Source organism: Vicia villosa, linkage group LG4, assembly GCF_029867415.1.
Source record: "Vicia villosa cultivar HV-30 ecotype Madison, WI linkage group LG4, Vvil1.0, whole genome shotgun sequence".
Taxonomy (NCBI): Eukaryota; Viridiplantae; Streptophyta; class Magnoliopsida; order Fabales; family Fabaceae; genus Vicia; species Vicia villosa.
The window spans coordinates 28,399,340-28,419,089 of NC_081183.1; the positions used below are offsets into that span (position 1 = coordinate 28,399,340).

At 34.9% G+C, this 19,750-nt stretch overlaps 2 protein-coding genes across 2 annotated transcripts; both read left to right on the forward strand.

Moving 5' to 3' along the window:
• The first annotated feature begins 12,031 nt into the window (after positions 1 to 12,031).
• On the forward strand, positions 12,032 to 13,463 carry LOC131596955 (F-box/FBD/LRR-repeat protein At1g16930-like). Its single transcript, XM_058869680.1, has 3 exons — positions 12,032 to 12,928; positions 13,052 to 13,320; positions 13,439 to 13,463. The coding sequence occupies exons 1-3, from the start codon at positions 12,032 to 12,034 to the stop codon at positions 13,461 to 13,463; spliced, it is 1,191 nt and encodes a 396-aa protein (XP_058725663.1).
• Positions 13,464 to 16,409: 2,946 nt separating this feature from the next.
• On the forward strand, positions 16,410 to 18,617 carry LOC131599000 (F-box/LRR-repeat protein At4g14096-like). The gene is made up of 3 exons (XM_058871523.1): positions 16,410 to 17,548; positions 17,737 to 17,959; positions 18,337 to 18,617. Exons 1-3 carry the CDS (start codon positions 16,634 to 16,636, stop codon positions 18,354 to 18,356), a joined length of 1,158 nt encoding a protein of 385 aa, XP_058727506.1. The 5' UTR covers positions 16,410 to 16,633; the 3' UTR covers positions 18,357 to 18,617.
• The last annotated feature ends 1,133 nt before the right edge of the window (positions 18,618 to 19,750 follow it).

Below are 19,750 nucleotides of genomic sequence, written 5' to 3' on the forward strand. Positions count from 1 at the left end.
AATATTCAAGTATTATTTTATATAATTTAGCCATTGTATTTAGAAACACGTTATAGTATTTATAATAGATAATATAATACTTAAAAGTGTATTACATTTAAAATAATATAATTTTTAATTTTATTTATAATAAATATTATGGAGTTTTAATTTTTATTTTATTAAATAAAAAAAATTGTTTAGAGCCGGATAATCCAAAGTCCTCCTAGGGCCGAACTCGGGTAGTAATTCTCGAGCCCATATTATACAGGGTTTTTTGGCCCAGCCCTAATTAATAGCTCAGGACTCGTCCGTTTATAGGTGGGTAGCTCATTTTTGTTGAGAATCAAGTGTGAGGAAGAAGTCCCACATTGATTAGAAAAAGGAAGAACGAACACTTTATAAGCGAGAGAACCCACACACCTATCAGCTTAAGGTTTTAGGTGGACAAGTGGTGTGTCTCTCACGTGTCCCAAGATAAAAAGTGCTCCCAAGGGACCGGCTTACAGGTGAATGTGGAAGAGATAACTTTCACATGAGTAGGGGGAGCATTGTATAGACTCACACTAGAGGGTGAGGGGAAGTGTTCCCACATTGGTTCGAAAAGGGAAGAATGAACACTTTATAAGTGAGAGCACCCACACATCTATCACGTTAAGATTTTAGGTGGACAAGTGGCGTGTCTCTCACAAAGTGTGTCCTAACTTAAAAAGTGCTCTCTCGTTGACCCCCTGTGTTGCCTCTAACAATTTTTATAATTCTAATCACAAACATCAAATCTTCTATGTGTGAACTATTAAAAATGAATATTAAAATTATGCATCAATGTTCCCGCGTTATTGCTCAGTTGATCATAAGAAAAATCAAAATTTCCACCATATGTGTGAAACAAAATGACCAACGCATATTTGAAGTTTGACCGCGGCTCTGATATATAAACTAGAGAACTGCTGCCGTTGTAGCACTCCTATAATCAATTTCCCCACTACAACATAAAAATTGTCGTGTTAGCTTTCTATCGTATCTGACAAAACTTCAAATAGACTTAACTCAAGTTACGTATGAAACAAGGTCGTCAATCCCCTTCTATGTTTACCTACGATTTTTTGTGTTTTTCTCTCTATTAAACATATCCAAAACTTGTCTATTACGCCTACTTGAGTTCTCACCGTCCCAAAAACATATTAATAAACATAGCCATTGAAAGGTTAAAAAAATGAGGATTAACAACAACATAATTTATATTTTATGGTTCATTCAAATTATTCAGGATCACTCAAACTAAAAACAAACACAAATACATGGATATGTATAGATACAAGCAACATGAGTCTGTTGCTTAAACCAAATGTTTATGACTGAGTTTGACTAACAACTGTCATGGAGTCATATTTTTCCCCTGACGTAAGTATTCTAACAATTTGGATATGCGTCCACTCTCCAAGAATGGAATATCTTCTTATTATGGTAACATATAACAATGTATTAAGAGATTTTTTGTTTAAATTAATCCAATTTACGTAGAAAATTTGAGTATTTCTGAACGTAGAGTTCTTCTGATGATAAATCTAGAATACATTTCAAGAACAAAGAGTTTCGGTAATTAGAACAATAGACCTAAAATATTGTCCTTACTGGGTTTCAGAAACTATCTGAGCATAAAGGAAATCTTTATATAATAATTAAGCAAAAAAATCCAATAATGAGGAGAACAACTCACGCAATGTTATGTTGAATTCGTTGTTTTCCCATTTCAATTTTCCGAATTTCAATTGGCAAAAGGTGTATTTGTATTTTGTAACCAGGTATAGGACATTTTTTTTATTTGGATGGGATGTGTTTGTAATAAAGATTTTGTTTAATTTTTGGCGCATCTAGAATTCAATCTCCGGATTGAACGAAATGGTAATCTCAGATTTCCATAGAGTTTCAGAGAGGACCATGGAGTGCCATGAACAATCCTCAAATAAATTGCTATGAAAATACCCATTTAACAGAGTGTCTAACGTAGTTCGGGTAATTGTGTTTTGTAAAACATCATAATTAAAATGGAGTCATGTGTTTATTCCTAGGGGTAGATGATTCAAAGGGGAAGTTAATTGATATTATTATCATATCAGTTAACAACATTATTAAAATTAAACAAGATACAAACTATAGCTATATAAGCTCAGTTGCACGATTAGATTTGAAGCTTATTAGAAATAAATGTGATTGAAAAGGTGAAGTGAGAATGAGAGAGGAACGAAAGTCAACGGTGCAAGAAGGAGAAGGAGAATGGCGCTGGGTTGATAGCATTAAGGGTAGTAGACGATGGGTAGCAAAATGGGACATTGCAAGTGGAGAAAAGAGGAAGATGGAGGATAGGGCTCCTTCTACCACTTTTTTTGTTACAGAGTTTAGTGATAGTTGGAGGGCGAAAGACCTGTTCTATTAGTTCAAAGAGCTGGGGGAGATTGAGGATGTGGTGATTCCATCTAGAAGAGACAAACGTGGCAGAAGGTATTGCTTCGTCCGTTTTTATAATGTGAAGGACGAGAAGCTACTGGAAACCAAGTTGGATAACATTGTATTAGACGGAAGGAAGATCTTTGCGAATCTGCCCAAATTCAAGAGAGAGAACATTATTCAGGCGAGTTCTTATCGTAAGCAAGGCGTGAGGATGAAAATTGAGGCATCGGGTGTAAAGAAAGTTTTCTGGAACCGTTATCAAGCTGAAGGTAGTAGGGAGAGAAGACCGTATGCTGAGGCCCATCAAAACAACAGTGTTGTAATGGTCCTGAAGGAAGTTGCAAACCCTGTTAAGACCTTGATATTTAACCCTAATGTTGATGATATCAATCAATATAGGAAAGCTTTCACTAGTTTGATTAAGAATCCAGAGGTAGACTTTGAACTTAAAAAGATTTTCTCGAAGAAGGCTTTTTCTCTATCAAAGTAACTTATTTGGGACCTAATCTTTGTCTTTTGGAGGTTTTGAGTGGAGGCGAAGTAGAACTGTTTATTGAGGAAAAGAGATATTGGTGGGAGCAATGGTTCATTCACATTAAGCCGTGGGAACCGTTAGATATCGATAAGGAGAGAATTGTTTGGCTGAAGATCATAGGTGTCCCTTGCCATGCTTGGGGTGAGAGTCTATTCACTTTATTAGCAGAATCTAGAGCTTGTTTCATAAAATGTGATGAAGAGAAAAAGCAGAAAACAAGGATGGATAAGGCAAGAGTTTTCATTAGAACAAAGTGGATGGAGAAATCGGAAGACACGATCAAGATCATGATAGATGGCGTCCCTTTCATTGTCAGAATTATAGAGGATAGATCACTTTTCAATATCAAGCTTCAATCTAGATGGCTTAGGGGTGGTTCGGATACGGAAGCTTATGTTTCGACGGAGGATGATTTATTTGTCACGGCGGAGGACAGTGAGGAATCAAAGGTTGAGGAAGATGAAGAGGTTGACGGAGGTAGCGATGGGACAGGTGGAGAGAGACATAACAAAAAGGATGTTACTATAGGTGACAGCCTATTTTTTTACAACAAAAGAGGATGTGTGCCAAGATAACTTGAAAATGTGGTTTTTGACATTATTGAAAAAGAATTAGTGGAGGAAATCGAGGCACAAAAGAAAACAACATTTAATGATGATGTGGATAGCCGTGAGGTTAGCCGCGTGGGGGACTCAATAGGGAAGAGTCTACCGATGGTTATTGCTCATAAAGATAGTGGGTTGAATGGATTTAAGGTCTGTGGGCCAGAGGATACCATGGGTCATAATATTGGGCCTATTTCCTTTGACAAGGCTTGCAGGGATGTATGCCCAGGTAGAAAATTAAACAAAGCTAGTAACGGTACCAAACAGCAGAAAAGGAAAACAAAAAGAAGCTTGTTTCTGATCTAGGGAAGAAAGTAGACTTTGCCCCTTCCTACTTCACTTGCATCACTCCGAGGATGGACAAGCTCAAGGGTGCTTGAAATAGAGTGAGTCTTTCAATCTCTTCTGAAGACACAATCTCTACGGGTAAGTTCCTTCCCTGTCTTTCTACTGCTGATTCTGACATAGTTCGTTGCAATAAGCGTTTGTCTGGTAAATCGGAGGTGGGTCTGAAGGTTTGAAATTCTATAGCGTAATTGAGTGTGGAGTGTGTGAGGCAAGATTTTGTGAATGAGATGTTGATCAATGACATGGAAGAGAGGTAATGAAGGGATGAGGTGTTTGAAGGTGTTAAACAATTGTTTGTAATGAATCTTTTGTCCTATAATATTAGGGGAGGTGGAATTTCTTCCAAAAGGAAGAGAATTAGTTATTTAATCTAGTCTAATAAAATAGTTGTTTGTTTTATTCAAGAGACAAAGTTATCTTCTTTTAATGAGGACCTAGCTTGTGTATTTTGGGGTAATAAGGAGGTTGAGTGGTCTGTGTGTAATTCCAATGGCGCGGCAGGCTATATGGTGATATTATGGAGGAGAGGAATGTTATCTTTAAACTATAGTTTTGTGGGCAAAGGTTAAGTGGGTATTAACATCAATTGGAAGGGTGTGGGAATAAACTTGGTGAACGTTTATGCGCCTTGCAATAGGGCGGATAGACTTTTATTTTGGGATTATTTGTTATCCAAGAAGAGATCTAGAGTTCTTGAGGAGTGGTGTGTGGTGGGAGATTTTAATGAAGTTTTCAGAATAGAAGAGTGAATTGGAGAGGGAGGAAATCGGTTTACAAAAGGGATGGAGGAGTTTCGGGGTTTTGTTGAGCAAATGGAATTAGTTAACATAAATTGTGTTGGAGGGAAATTCACATGGTTCAAAGACTATGGTAAAGCTATGAGTAGGTTAGTCCGTTTCTTGCTTACGAAGAAAGTTGTAGAGGTGTGGGAAGTTTTAGATCAAAGAATCGAAAAGAGAGATATTTCAGATCATGCTCCAATCCGTTTAAATGTGGGAAGAGTCGATTGGGGACCAAAACCCTTTTGTTTTAATAATGTTTCGTTTAAACATGACGGGTTCAAGTCTTTTGTTGAAGTTAAGTGGAAGAAGTTGAGTGTCAAAGGAAGGGGGATTTTGTCCTTTATGAAAAGTTAAAGAGATTAAAAGGGAGGCTTCGGGAGTGGAATAGGGAAGTGGTTGGGTGGACAGATCTAACGATGGAGAATTCGACGGAGAAAATCAATGACTTTGATAAGTTGATTGAGGAGAACATGGGAGGTAATATTGAAGCGTTGGTTAAAGATAGAAGGGAGGCTACTAAAGATCTTTGGAATTGTTTGAATATCAAAAAGAGTATGCTTAAACTAAAGTCTCGTAATCTTTGGTTGAAGGAAGGGGATAAGAACTCTAGTTTTTTTTCCACAATTCTATAAAAGAGAGGCAAAGACGCAATGCGATCACTTCTTTGGAGGGTAAAAATGGTAGAGTTGATGGTGTGGAAAATATTAAAGAGGAGGTTAAAATTCATTTTCTTGAATTCTTTAAGGAGGAAGATCATTTGAAACCGGTTCCGGAATGACTTATTTTTAATAGTTTGGAAGCGGGCGATGTGGCTTGGTTGGAGAGAACGTTTTTAGAAGAAGAAATAAAAGAGGCGGTGTGGTCTTGTGGCTGCAACAAAAGTCCCAGTCCGGTTGGGTATTCCTTGGAGTTCTTTAAATTAAATTGGGAGTTGGTAAAGGAAGATGTTTTCATCTTTGTAAAGGATTTTCATGAAAGGGCAAAACCTACAAAAGCTTGCACGTCGTCTTTCACCATCCTTGTACCTAAAATAAAAAATCCACAATCTTTGAAAGAATACCGTCCCATATGCTTAGTTGGAAGTATGTACAAGATTTTGGAAAAGTTGTTGGCGGCTAGAGTGAGAAGTGTGGTTGGAAATTTAGTTTCGTCTAATCAAACGACTTTTATAACGGGGAGAAACATTTCGGATGGTGTTCTAGTTGTGAATGAGGTGTTGGATATAGCCAAAAGGGAGAAAAGAATTTGTGTGGTGTTGAAAGTAGACTTTGAGAAGGCGTATGATAGAGTGAGTTCGAATTTTGTTAGATATGTCCTAAAAAGAATGGAGTTTGGTGACCGTTGGATGAGATGGATGGATTGTTGTATTTTTTTCTAGCACGATGTATGTTCTTGTAAATGGTAGCGCAAAAAAGGACTTTATTATGGATAAAGGCTTTATCATGGATAAAGGCTTTCGTCAAGGATATCCTTTGTCTCCTTTTTTGTTCATCTTAGTCATGGAGGTCCTCACGGCCTTATTGAAGAAATCAAAATAAATAGGTGAATTTTTTGGTTTTAGGATCAAAGGTGAGAAGGAGGTGGATTTGCTACAATTTGCAGACGACACAATTTTTATAGCCGAAGGAGATACCGCAAACCTATGGAGTTTGAAAGCTATCCTTAGAGGCTTTGAATTGATGACGGGCTTGCGGGTTAATTTTCATTAGAGTAATCTCTTTGGGATTAATGTGGGTGAATTGTACTTGGAAGCCGCATCTTCTTTCCTTTCTTGTAAAGTGGGGTCCTTGCCGTTCAAATTCCTTGGAGTGAGGGTGGGTGATAATCCTAGAAAGCTACCGATGTGGAAAGATCTTTTAATGATGTTAAGAAAAAGATTATCTGTTTGGAGAGGTAAGAATCTTAGCATGGCAGGTAGGGTGGTGTTGGTTAATTCGGTTCTTAATGCAATTCCGATTTATTCGCTTTCTTTTTACAAGGCCCTTGTGAAGGTGTTGAATGAGATTAAGTAAATTCAAAGTAATTTTCTTTGGGGTGTAGGGGAGGGAAATTTTTTTATTAATTGGGTGTGTTGGGATACGGTATGTAAATCGCGAAAAGAAGGGGGATTGGGAGTTTAAAATGTGGAAATTATGAATGTGGCTTTGCTTAGTAAATAGAAGTGGAGAATTCTTACGGATAAGGAGGCGGTGTGGCATGAAATTCAAGAGGCGAGAGATGGTAATACGAAGTTGAAAGTTTTGATAAGGGATGTGTCAGTGGTAGATAACAAAGACTCTATTTGGTGGAGAGATTTAGTAGTATCAGAAAATTATGAGAATCTCCTCTTCGACCACTTCACGGGTGCAATTGAGTGTAGCGTTGGAAATGGGGCTAACATACCTTTGTGGTATGCGGCTTGGACGAGACAGAAATCTTTGATGGAAGCATTTCCCAATCTTTTCGTTTTGCCTGGAAACCATTCGGTCACTGTTAATTGTGTAGGTAATTTTGATGGAGGTCGCTGGAATTGGTCTTTAGAGTCTCTGTTCGAGACTGGCAGTTAATCTGCTAGAGTTGCGGCTAGGGCTGGTTTAGCAGCCGAGAACGATGCTGCTGAGGCAGACAGTTCCGAACATTCCGCCGCGTCTGGGCAGTCGCTGCTGGCGTCATTTCAGCAGCTGGTTGTTTGCATACAACAACATACAGTAAAGACTCATGAAGAGGATGACTTTGTTTGGAGATTGAATTCAAATGGTATTTTTTTTGGTTAAATCTTGCTATGACCGTTTCAAAGCAAAACTATCGGGGCCACCTTTGGATCATAACAAGGTAACGACTTTATCCTATCTTTGGAAGATAAAAGTACCTTCGAAAATCTTATTTTTTGGTTGGAGATTTATTCACAACAGAATTGCTACTAGAGATCAATTGGTGAGAAGGGGAATTTTGGTAGAGGGAAATGCTTCCATTTGTGTGCTTTGCTTATCGGAGGAAGAAACTCTTTCGCACTTGTTTAGAACTTGTGAAGTTTCTTTATGTATATGGAAAAGGGTTTTTATGTGGTTATGAGTTAGCGAAGTTATGTCTCTTGAGGAGTTTGTGGATTTTTTTTACAATTCTGATAAATTCATCAGTGTGACAAAGAGGGCAATAGCGGCGATTGTATGGCTTGCTACGGTTTGGTGTATATGGCTAAAGTGTAATGCGGTGATTTTTAGCGAAGAGTCTTTTAGTTTCACCGAGTGTATGTCGGAGATTGTCTATTCTTCTTGGTGTTGGTTATGTTCCTCCTTTAAGAAGGTGAACTTTTGTAATTTCTACTCTTGGAATATTCTACCTCTCTCGTATTTTGAGAGGTAGGAGCTTTCCGTTTGTTTCGGGGTGGAACATCTCTTTTACTCCCTTTAATCCATTTCTTATTTAAAAATAAATAAATAAAGTGTTTAACAATAAAGAGCCAAGTAAAAGATCAAATTAATGGGACAAACTTGGGTGACTTTACCATTTTGTAATTTTGGTGACTTTGTTGCTATCGTACTCTAAAGCTAATATTATAGTAGTGAGGTGAAAGAGATTTGAAAAAATATGTATTGTTGGGTGGGTGATATGGATGAGTTCAATGGGGAAGAATTCTTGAATTTTGGTTTAATTCAAGAAAAAGTGAAGAATGCTAATCATAAGGTGAAGATTAACATTATTTGGATAACCACAATTTGGAGTATTTGGCTTATGAGGAATGCAATTATTTTTTAGGGGGTTTCTTTTGCTATGATGTGGTTTGCTCTAATATCATTTTCCTATCTTAGAGATGGTTGTCTTGTGGATATATTAAGTTTAGATCTATTTACTATGATTGGTTCACTACAAAAAAAAAAGGTCTTCTGCCACGCCCAAGAAAATGAGGCTATATGCAAAATAACCGTGGCGTAACGCTGAGGCCACGAAAATCCAACTGTGAGATATGCGGCCGTGGCCTAAAGTATAGTCCACGGTTTTTTAGTATATACCACGTTTTTTTGACAAACGTTTAAACTTCTGTTATCTTGTACTAACACATTTTAGTGTCTTTTTGTAAGGGTTGCACCTCTAGTGCGAGCTTTATATTCAATCAATTGCCTATTAAAAAAATATATATCTCATGAAAATAATTTATGTTATTGATACATGTTTGAATCAAACTAAACTCACGAGAGACACTAAATAGTAAAGGAACTAAGTATATTTTCAAATTAATGTAACTATGTCATGTAGGGCTTTATTTTTAATATTAACAAAAGCAAATAAAGTAATTAATATATTAGAAAATTTTCGATTTCAAACAGAACTCAACTACACAAAATCTAAAGTTTCAACAATGTTTATGTGAATAACTCAGCCTTATCATGTAAAGTTTGATTACCATATTAAACTTAATAAATGTCATTGAAATTTGGCTGCAAAGTCCTTGCTGTTGCGGCATTATCATGAACCAAACTGAGATGCTAGAAACAATGATGGTGCAGCAGCAGGATGAGTTTCAATCACACCATCTTTTCCCTGTAATACATAGCCATCAAAATTCATTAAATCTCCAAATTAGATAATAATTATGTTACAAAGCCTATTACTATGTAGAATCAACTTGTCCAAAGTAGAGTGCTCATTTCACCTTTAAAATAACAAACTTCCGCTGAAGGTGATTTTTGAAGCAAAAACTCAACTATTAACTTGGCAGCTTCTTCCTCTGACATTGTAGGTAGTTGTGCAGAATTTCTTTTTACTCTAAGTTTCTTCAAATTAAGCAAGGAATGGAACTTGACTTTCCATAAATCAGGAACAAAGGAGAGAGCCTAAACAATAAAAAGTGACAGTGAATCATGATCATTTTAAAAAAACATCAAGAATCAAGATGCATAAGAGCTACTAATCCAGCTAAACTAACAATTCGAAGCATATTTGTTGAAATTGATGCACATTTCTAGAATATTCTAGCATAAATACATGACAATGTTTAGAGAAAACTAGAATAGTCTGAAGTTGCTACATGTTTCTAGAGTGTTCCAATGATTCTTAGATTTACTTATAGTCTAGAAAGTTCTATGTCAATGTAATGTAGAAAAGACCACAAGAGCCTAGATAGTTCTATTCTAGAAACATCCTTAAGCTCCTATAAATAGGAAAACATATGTGTAATTGTATTCAAGCCTTTAAGCCTTTAAGGTTGAATATCTATCATTGGAGGCTTCATTCTACTATTACTCTCCTCCTGCAACAAATTGATTACTTATGTGTTTCCATGCTCCAATACTAGCTCACACTCTACTTGCTACTATCTTTCAACTATCAACCAAAGCTCTTTACACTATCCAACTACATTCTAAACTATCACTTCTACCTCAAATACCAACAATATTAACTAATTCTAAATGTTACATATTTGCATATTCTATAAAAGTATACCTGTAAAGTATTAGAAGAGACAGTTAAAATTTTGATATTAGCAAGGCGCAACAACCAGCTAAGTAGAATCGTAGGAGCTTCTGTGTCATGCCTCCCCATATATGCATCAATCTTAATGTGCTCAGTAGAACTAAGGTGGCTCGCATATAAAATTTGAAAAGGAGGACCGGTAAAAGCAAAAGTACGAAGACTTGGAGTAGATAGCTCAATTCTGTTACCGTTCTTTAGTTTGCGATGTATTTTTATTGTTATTTTGACAAGTGTGGTACTTGATATGCATAGATTTCAATCTCCTAAAATATCAAAACATGTAATCTTCAACCTAATCAACTTGGGACATGACGAGAAAGGCTCGGTTCCACCACAAAAGGTGACAAATGCTATATCCAATTTGGTCAATGATGGCAAATCGAGAGAATTTGGAAATAATATTTTTTCTTTACCAATAAACCTCGAGTAAACACAAAAGGCAAGAGATGTTAAAGTGTGACATGATAATAAACTATTCTGGAAGTGTGGAATATAACATCTGAGACAGACTCGTAAGCACTTGACATTATATGGAGCAACATATTCCAAAATCCTTTCGAATAGGTCAGGCTCTAGGATATGTTCATGAGACAAAGACAAATTTAGTGTATGCAGTGTTACTCCATCCTGGCGAAGAGTTAAAAGCTGGGATACAAATTTGGTGAAAAATTCTAGAGTCTTTAACCCGTAAGAATTTAGTGTAAGAACGGAAAATTGTTTCCAGAGATTCATCCATATCTTTTGGACAGAATACAAGTTTGAACAGTGTATTGAGTTGTTTGTAAAAAGGATGGTATGTGAAGTAAAACGCTATCGGGTAAATCACTGAGTCGGTCTTTGTTTTTAGTTGCCATGGAAAGCTCAGACAACTGTAAAGAATGAAATCTGTAAGTGTAAAATAAATTGTGATAATGAATTCATTGTTAAATGAAAAGAGAAACAAAAAATTACCTTGCGTAGCCGTTGATTTGTTAATTAGGAATGCGGCAAAGAGAGACATCACTCTAACTATTTTGGTTTAAACTTGATTTTTGTGGATAGTTACGTTGTTTGAAAAAATTTGGCTACAAATTCATATATTTAACCTATTTACTTAATTTTGTCAAAAAAAAACCTATTTACTTGATTAAAAAAAGTTTTTTTATCACAAAAATAATAATAAGGTATTTGGCCCTAAATGATGATCTAAAAAACTAGTAAGTAGTGAGTCGGTTCACTACGTGATCGGAACTGGTTGGCTAAATCCCAATTTTTTTTTCCTTTTATTACTTTTTTATATAATTTTTGCAAAAAAGCGTGCCATTAAATATTTTTGATTTATTTTAAAAAATTATTACATATTTATCTTATAAATTTTTTAATATATATATAATCAAATGACATCAAGATTTTAAAATTTAATTTGACACTAAATCTCAACCGTTAAAAGAATTGATCAGACGGTCATATTAAATTAAATAAAATAATAAGTAATATATGATATATAAAATTTTCATAATTTTTAAAATAAATTATAAATGAGATTTTTTTTGTCAAAATTGTAAAAAATCAATAATTAGATTTCTAATACGTCATTACTAGTTTTCTATAACTAGGATTAAGAAAACGACGGCTTGGATCAAACTTTTTCATATAGCTTTAATATATCCAAATTTTGCACGGCCAAACCCTACCTATATATAAGACTGTATCCAAATTTCATCAAACAACGATACAGTTACACTGATTTTTCTCTTTACGGCATTCACAATTCACCAATCAACACCAAAGGTAAATTTTTTTCTCTTTTTATTGAATAATGATTTCATTATCACAATTTCTTTTACACTTACAAATGTTATTCTTCACAGTTGTTTGATTTTCCCATGGCAAGTGACACAATGACGAAGAAAACAAAGCATATTGAAAACAAAGACAGAATTAGTGATTTACCTGACAGTGTTTTACTTCACATTCTCTCTTTTTTGAAAACAACTCCATACACGGTTCAAACTTGTATCTTATCCAAAAGATGGAAGAATCTCTGGAAAAAATTTCATGTTCTTTATATAGATTCTGAATGGTTTAACACTCTTGAAGTTTTCACCAAATTCGTATCTCAACTTTTGTCTCTTCACGATCAAGGAATGGCACTACATGCTTTCAAATTGTATATGTTTCGTAAACATATCATAGAGCCTGACCTATTCGAAAGCATTTTGAATGACGCTGTTTCATATAATGTCAAACACTTACGACTCTTACTCAGATGTGATATTCAACACTTCCCGTCTAGCTTATTATCGTGTCACACTTTAACATCTCTTTACTATCATGTTACACCTAGTCATTATAATAAACCTAAAATATTATTTCCAAATTCTTTCAATTTGCCATCATTGACCAAATTGGTTATAGGAGCTGTCGCCTTTCTTGGTGGAACCGAGCCTTTCTCAGCCTGTCCCAAGTTGATTAGGTTGAGGATTTCACATTTCAATATTCTAGGTGAACAAAACCTATGCATATCAAACACTTCACTTGTTAAATTAACTATAGAAATACATTGTAAGCCTAGGAACGATAACATAATTGAGCTATCAACTCCAAGTCTTCGTACTTTTGCTTTTATCGGTATTCCCAATCAAGTTTTATATGGGATCCATCTTAGTTCTGTTGATCGCATAGAGATTGATGCATATACCTGGGGTAATCACCCAGAGGCTCCTTCAATTCTACTTAGCTGGCTGCTAAAACTTGCTAATATCAAAATTTTGACAGTCTCTTCCAATACTCTTCAGGTATGTTATAAAGGCTTTTTAAAGTCCTTGTTTGCTATAATTATTCTAATTTTAAAAACGTATACGATATGACTTCTTTAAAATGATTATAATTCACCGCTCACGTTATTCTTCATTTCTTAGGTTCTCTCCTTAGTTCCTGATTTATTAAAGGTCAAACTCCATTCCTTATGTAACTTGAAGAGACTGAACATAAAAAAGAAACGACTTGAATATGGATTATACAAGGCATTGGTAAGAAGCAAATTAGCACAAGTACCTGCTACGTCACAGAAAGAAGTTGCCAAGTTACGAGAAGCATATGAACAAAGATCTACATTCATACCTAAAGGAATAGTTAGGTTTTTGTATCGAAACACGGCTTCAGCGGAAGTTTATAGTTATTCAGAAAGGTGAAATGTGCATTCTACTTTTGATACTGATTTGTATGGAACCATCATTAATAACAGGCTTTGTAAAATAATGATCCAATATTGAGATTTAACTAATTTTGATGATTATGTATTACAGGAAAAGGATTGTGAGATTGAAATAAATTGGTTTGGGTGAGAACACAAGGAGAAGATGTTGCTACTACTTTCATCCCTGACTTGATAATATTGAGAGGAATGAAGATATCAGTTTAATGAAGCTGAGGCATGGTTTTAAATTGCGGTCCGCAACCGCAATTGCACTCGCAATATTGCGGATGCGGTTGCCTCCGCAACCGCATCGGACCGCAATTGCGGTGTGATTTTGAAATCTCGCCTCCAGATGTATTAGGAACCCCATCGGACAATTTTAATCATGTTTTTTTAAGTATTCTCATCAAAAATCAATATATTAGAATTTTAAAACTCAATTTACTTCTTATATAATGAAAAAACATAACATTAAGTGTTTTTCAATATAATATTTCAAACACTTCCTTTTAAAAATTCATGCCGCAACGGCCGCAAAGCGCATCGCAACGAGCGCAATGACCGCAATCACAACATCCGCAACCGCAACCGCATCCGCAGCCGCAACCGCAATTTAAAACCATGAGCTGAGGTACTTATGGAGGATTAGATCAATTTCGATGCATGCGACTTTGATGCTGCGAGCTATTGTGACTATTTATACATTATGCTTTTCACTAATTTTTCTGTTTAAGTTTTACCACTATTGACATTGATATGGTATTCAAACTTTACATGTTAGTATTTCTTCTGCAACTTCTTTTTTTAATGCTCAAATTGTTCAGAACTTTATTGGTACAACCTGCTAAAGAGAATACTTTTTAGTGAAACTTCCATAATGATGTTGAATCACTCAAATCACTAGGAATGAAAAAAAATCCACCCTCGGCCTGACCCGGCTTTCTCTACCCTAAATCTAACGGGAGAAAATTGACTAATTAAATGGGCGCGGAGCGGGTGTGGTGAAAATCCAATTTTAAATTACACGGGTGGAGGGTTGTTGATAACCACCCCGTCACGACCTATTGAATTTATTTTACCATCTTTATTTTTAATGATTTAACTACTTTTTTTTTTTTTTTAAATTTTAGGATAGAAAATTTATTAAAATTATTATTTTTTAAATATATAAATTAAATAAAAATCACCCATTATTATTATTGTTATCATCATTATTATTAACATGAAAATATTTAGTTTAATTATTTACTTTTTATGATATAGAAAAATATATATGCATTTAAAATAATAATTTTTGCAAGTGGACAGGAAACCTGTTTTCTCCTGAAGACGAAGGTGGATGGTCCTTTATTAACATTGACTGAGAATGAGGGTGGGGGAGGGATTGGGACGAGGAGGCGGGGTAGGATTGGTAATGCTTAAACCCCCACCGCCCCTGATTAGAAATGAATTTTTATGCGTAATATTGTAGTTCAGTTTGGTTAGAAATTGAAATCGTTAAACCAACTCAGTTGATAAGAATGCAGGGCATCTGATTCTAGTAACACGGGTTCGATTCTTCAACATCACACATATTTACCTTTAAGAGGTGAAATTCTTGTCACTAGGGTAAAAGACAGAAAAAAACATAAGTTTTTTTAAATATTTTTTTGTGTAATCAAGATATATTAAATAGAGAACTAAGGGTTCTCAAAAGCCTGATACACCGGAAACGAGTTTAAACTCGCTCAAAAGAAAAGGAAAATTACAAACCAATTAAAACTACGAAAGAAATAGCAACGGATCCCTACTAAATTCGTAAAAATTACAATTTGGATATGTAATCTTCCCAATAAAAGACCACCTCCACACCAAAACTTTAAAATTTCAAACCGTATTAAGAACGTTCCAAGGATCTTTCTGAAAAAGAATTTCATTCCTAAGAAGCCAAATATTTAAAGTCCACTACTCAGGAACCCGTAGAAATGAGAGTAAAAGAAAAAGAAAAACATTATCTCTATCTTAGAGAAGATGGATTAACATGTCATGTATCCAAGTACCAACAAATAAGATCATATAAACTAGACCGAATATTGAGGCGGGAAAGCTCTAAAAATGATAAAGAAGTCGTTTGCATGTCGCTAATGGAAGAAAAATAAAAAATGACGCATTAGAAGCCTCTTATAAGCTACTCGTCCACTAAGGATTGTTCGATCCACTATGCACCATAAGGATTGAAGTTTCTTGAAAACTATTCAAAGGACTCAAGAGCTTTAAGGAAGAAGAAACTTCATTACCAACTAGCGTATGGACATGTGTCAGTCGCTCCCAGCGAAACATTACTTATTATAAGAAAGGCATTAAAAACACTTGTTCTCAATGATAGCGAGATCCCACCAAAAGCTTTCATGTCCTAAGATTCAATGGCCAGGTAAGAGTACGTATTACAAAACCTCGTTCTGCATAGCATAAACAAGGGCTTAGAGGGCAACTACTTTTCTCGTCCATAAGTCCCAAAGGATAAAGGCCTAATGATAAAACAAAAGAGATAAAGCACATAACATGTAAACTCTCTTTTCTTGTCAGAACTGGCGATTCCGTGTAAGGAAGCTTTGTTGGCCGTCCATATCAATCTGACGGATGATTGTGATCCACTTATCATTCCATACATTTAGTTGCCAACCGTATCTCCTATTTAAGAGGAAGACACATCATTTCTCATATATTCAAATTTATTCTGATTCGTATGTCTCTTTCCCCTCTCTTACTAACGTATGTACATTGTTAACTTTACAAGTAGCCCCCTCTCTACCGTATCAAAAGCTCACGACCACCACAGTAAACTCTGTCCCCTTGTTTCCTGATCAATTATAATTCCATAAAAGAACAGTATCTATGTGGTTTTATTTAGATTTGAAAAATCAATTCAAAATATATGACACTTATTTTTATAAAAAATGTAAAAAATAAAAAGAATAGATTTCTAATTTGTAGTACTTACTAGTTTCCTAATAAAGCTATAACTAGAGTTAGTTAGGGCCTAACATATCATAATCAAAGCTTTTGATTTAGGTTACAACATCCAAATTTAGCTCGGGCTATATATAAAACTGTATCCGAATTTCATCACACAGAGTCCGGATTTATATGAGTAATTAGATATTTACAGTCATAGTGATTTCTTTCTTGCGGCATCCCTAATTCACGAATCAACACAGACGCAAGGTTTTTTTCTTCCCTTCTCTTCCCAGTTTAGTGATGAATTCATTATCATAATTTCCTCTACACTTACAGATTTTATTATTCTCAGTTGTTTTAGTTTTCCATGGTGAGTGAAACGATCATCGAGAGACTAGAGCACATTGAAAACAAAGACAGGATCAGTGATTTACCTGAAAGTGTTTTACTTCACATTCTCTCTTTTCTGAAAACAACTCAATACACTGTTCAAACTTGTATTTTGTCCAAAAGATGGAAGAATCTATGGAAACAATTTTCCGTTCTTTCATTGCATTCTGATTGCTTTAACACTCTTGAAGTTTTCATCGAATATGTATCCCAACTTTTGTCTCTTCGCGATCATGGAATACCACTTCATACTCTTAAATTGTTTTTGTCTCCTGAAGATAACATAGAGTCTCACCTATTCGAAAGGATTTTGACATACGCTGTTTCAAATAATGTCAAGAATTTACAAGTCCTTCTCGATTGTGATATTCAACACTTCCCGTCTAGCTTGTTATCGTGTCACACTTTGACATCTCTTTACTTTCGTGTTTTCCCTAGTCTTGATGATGAAGAGAAAATATTGTTTCCAAATTCTCTCAATTTTCAATCATTGACCAAACTGGATATAGGATGTATCGCCTTTTGTGGTGGAACGGATCCTTTCTCGGCATGTCCCAGGTTAATTTGGTTGAAGATTTCAAATTTCAATATTCTAGGTGATAAAAACCTATGCATATCAAGTACCACACTTGTCAAGTTAACAATACAAATACATTGTAAACCTAAGAACGATAACAAAATGGAGCTATCTATTCCAAGTCTTCGTACTTTTGCTTTTATCGGTACTCCTTTTAAAATTTTATATGCGAGCCAACTTACTTCTGTTGAGCATATAGAGATTGATGCATATATGGGGAGGAAGCATCACGCAGAGGCTCCTTCGATTCTACTTAGCTGGTTGCTAGAGCTTGCTAATATCAAAATTTTGACCGTCTCTTCTAATACTTTACGGGTATATCTTTATAGAATATGCAAGTATGTTTCATATAAATATAATATTAGTTTATGTACTTAAAATTGTTAGTTTTGTCGGGTTAGTAACCTGTATGCATCACATATAATATTAGTTTTTATAAAATAAATAATACGATATGACTTCATTAAACTGATGATGATTCACGGTCACTCTTCATTGCTTAGGCTCTCTCCTTAGTTCCTGATTTATTGAAGGTCAAACTCCATACCTTGTATGATTTGAAGAAACTTAAAGTAAAAATGAAGAAACTTGACTGTGGACTATCCAAGGCACTGTCAAAAAATAGTATAGCGCATCTTCCTGCTAAGTCAGATGAAGAAATTATCAAGTTAATAGTTGAGTTTTTGCTTCAAAACTCAGCTTCAACGGAAGTCTGTTATTTCAAAGGTGAAATGTGCATTCTACTTTTGACAAATTTGTTAAGGCTCCTCTATTTTTGTTTTGCTTAGTCTCTTCAGTTCTAACTTATAATCATTCATAACTAAAAGTGTTGCTTATGCGTCTCTTTTGAATTTCGACGAATTAGACATGTATACGTAAGAAGGATTAAAAAGGAGAATAAGGAGTAAAATAGAACAGTTGTAACTAACAAAACTGTATTTTCTTGATTTTGTGCTTGTCTGGCAACATTAAAATGACATCGGTTGTTCGGCTAACATAATGCCTAAAATCTGGATTCGTAAGGAACTACTATTAGTAATAGGTTCTGTAAAATAATGATCTAATCTTGAGATTTAATGAATTTTGATGACTATGTATTACAGGAAACAGACGGTGTGATTGAAATAAATAGTTTTGGGTGAGAACACAAGGAGAAGATTTCGAAAACTGAGGGTGAACATATACAAGCTTGAGGAATTTGTGGTGCAGTAATTTTGGCAAGTGATGATTGGAATCAAAACAAGTACCCTCATGGCATAAATGCAATAACACACAAACAATTTTGCTAAATAAGATAGTATGTTTGAAGTATTTTTTTTCCTTTTGTTTAACTAAATTATAATCCATGTAGTTTGTTCTTATACTTCAAGGAGAATTGAATATTTTTTATATGACTGTTGTGATTTATACAGTATCATATTCACAATTTTTTCTGTTGACTTGGTTGAATTGCTATACTTGGTTATTCAAGCTTTTACCTCTATTAACATTGATATGGCTATTACACTTTACAGGCATGGGTTTCTTAAGTTTTTAGTATTTCTTTTGCAGCTTCCTTTTTTATGTTCAAATTGTTCAGAACTATAATGGAAGAACCTGCTAAAGAGAATAACAGTTCATGAAACCTCCATAATGAGGTTGAGTCACTCAAATGACCATTGTTGAAACTTTAAATTTTGTGCATAATATTGGAGTTGAGTCCTGTTAGGAATTGGAAATTTTCTAACATACTAATTAATTGATTAATTTGCTTTTCTTTCTATTATGATATGAGTAGAGTGTTGCTTGTTAAGTTAGTACATTAAGAACGTATTTGAAATTTAGTAATACTTGAAAAATATTATTAAAAAATAAAGAACAAATATCAATGTATGACTAAAACAATAAAAACTTTGAAAAAAAATTCACCCAAATAAAGACAGCAAACCACGTAACAAAATGGTGATCCAGACTCACCCCCCACTTAGTAGTTAGTCACTTTAGAGTGTCGGAGCGGAATCTTCACTACGCATACAACCTCCAAGATTGACCTTAGACAATGGTCTGCATACAACCTCCAAGATTGACCTTAGACAATGGTCTGATCCCAAAGAAGCCTCCAAGATTAACCTTAGACAATGGCCTGATCCCAAAGAAGCTACCTTCAGAGCCGCAATGATACACCAAGAAGGTCAATACAACGATAAGCGGATAAAGAAAAAATGTATCACAATAAAGAAAATATAATAATGATGCACAATCATTAATTCAACAATAAATAGTAACTGAGCAAAGGAAGCCTGTAAAAAAAATACGAGTTTGGCTTGTTACCAAGATTCACCAACCTCTCATCTATTATCTATGGCTCAAGATGGACTTGTTCTATGGATGTTCAAACCTCGAGGTGCAAAAATTTCACTTGTTCAAAGCATTTTCAAAGGAGGCATGTAATACAGAGTGATCATGTTCTACCAACTTTGCATACTCTTTAGACATGTCAATATTTTTGGAACACGTCTCTTAAATTTAATTTTGAGC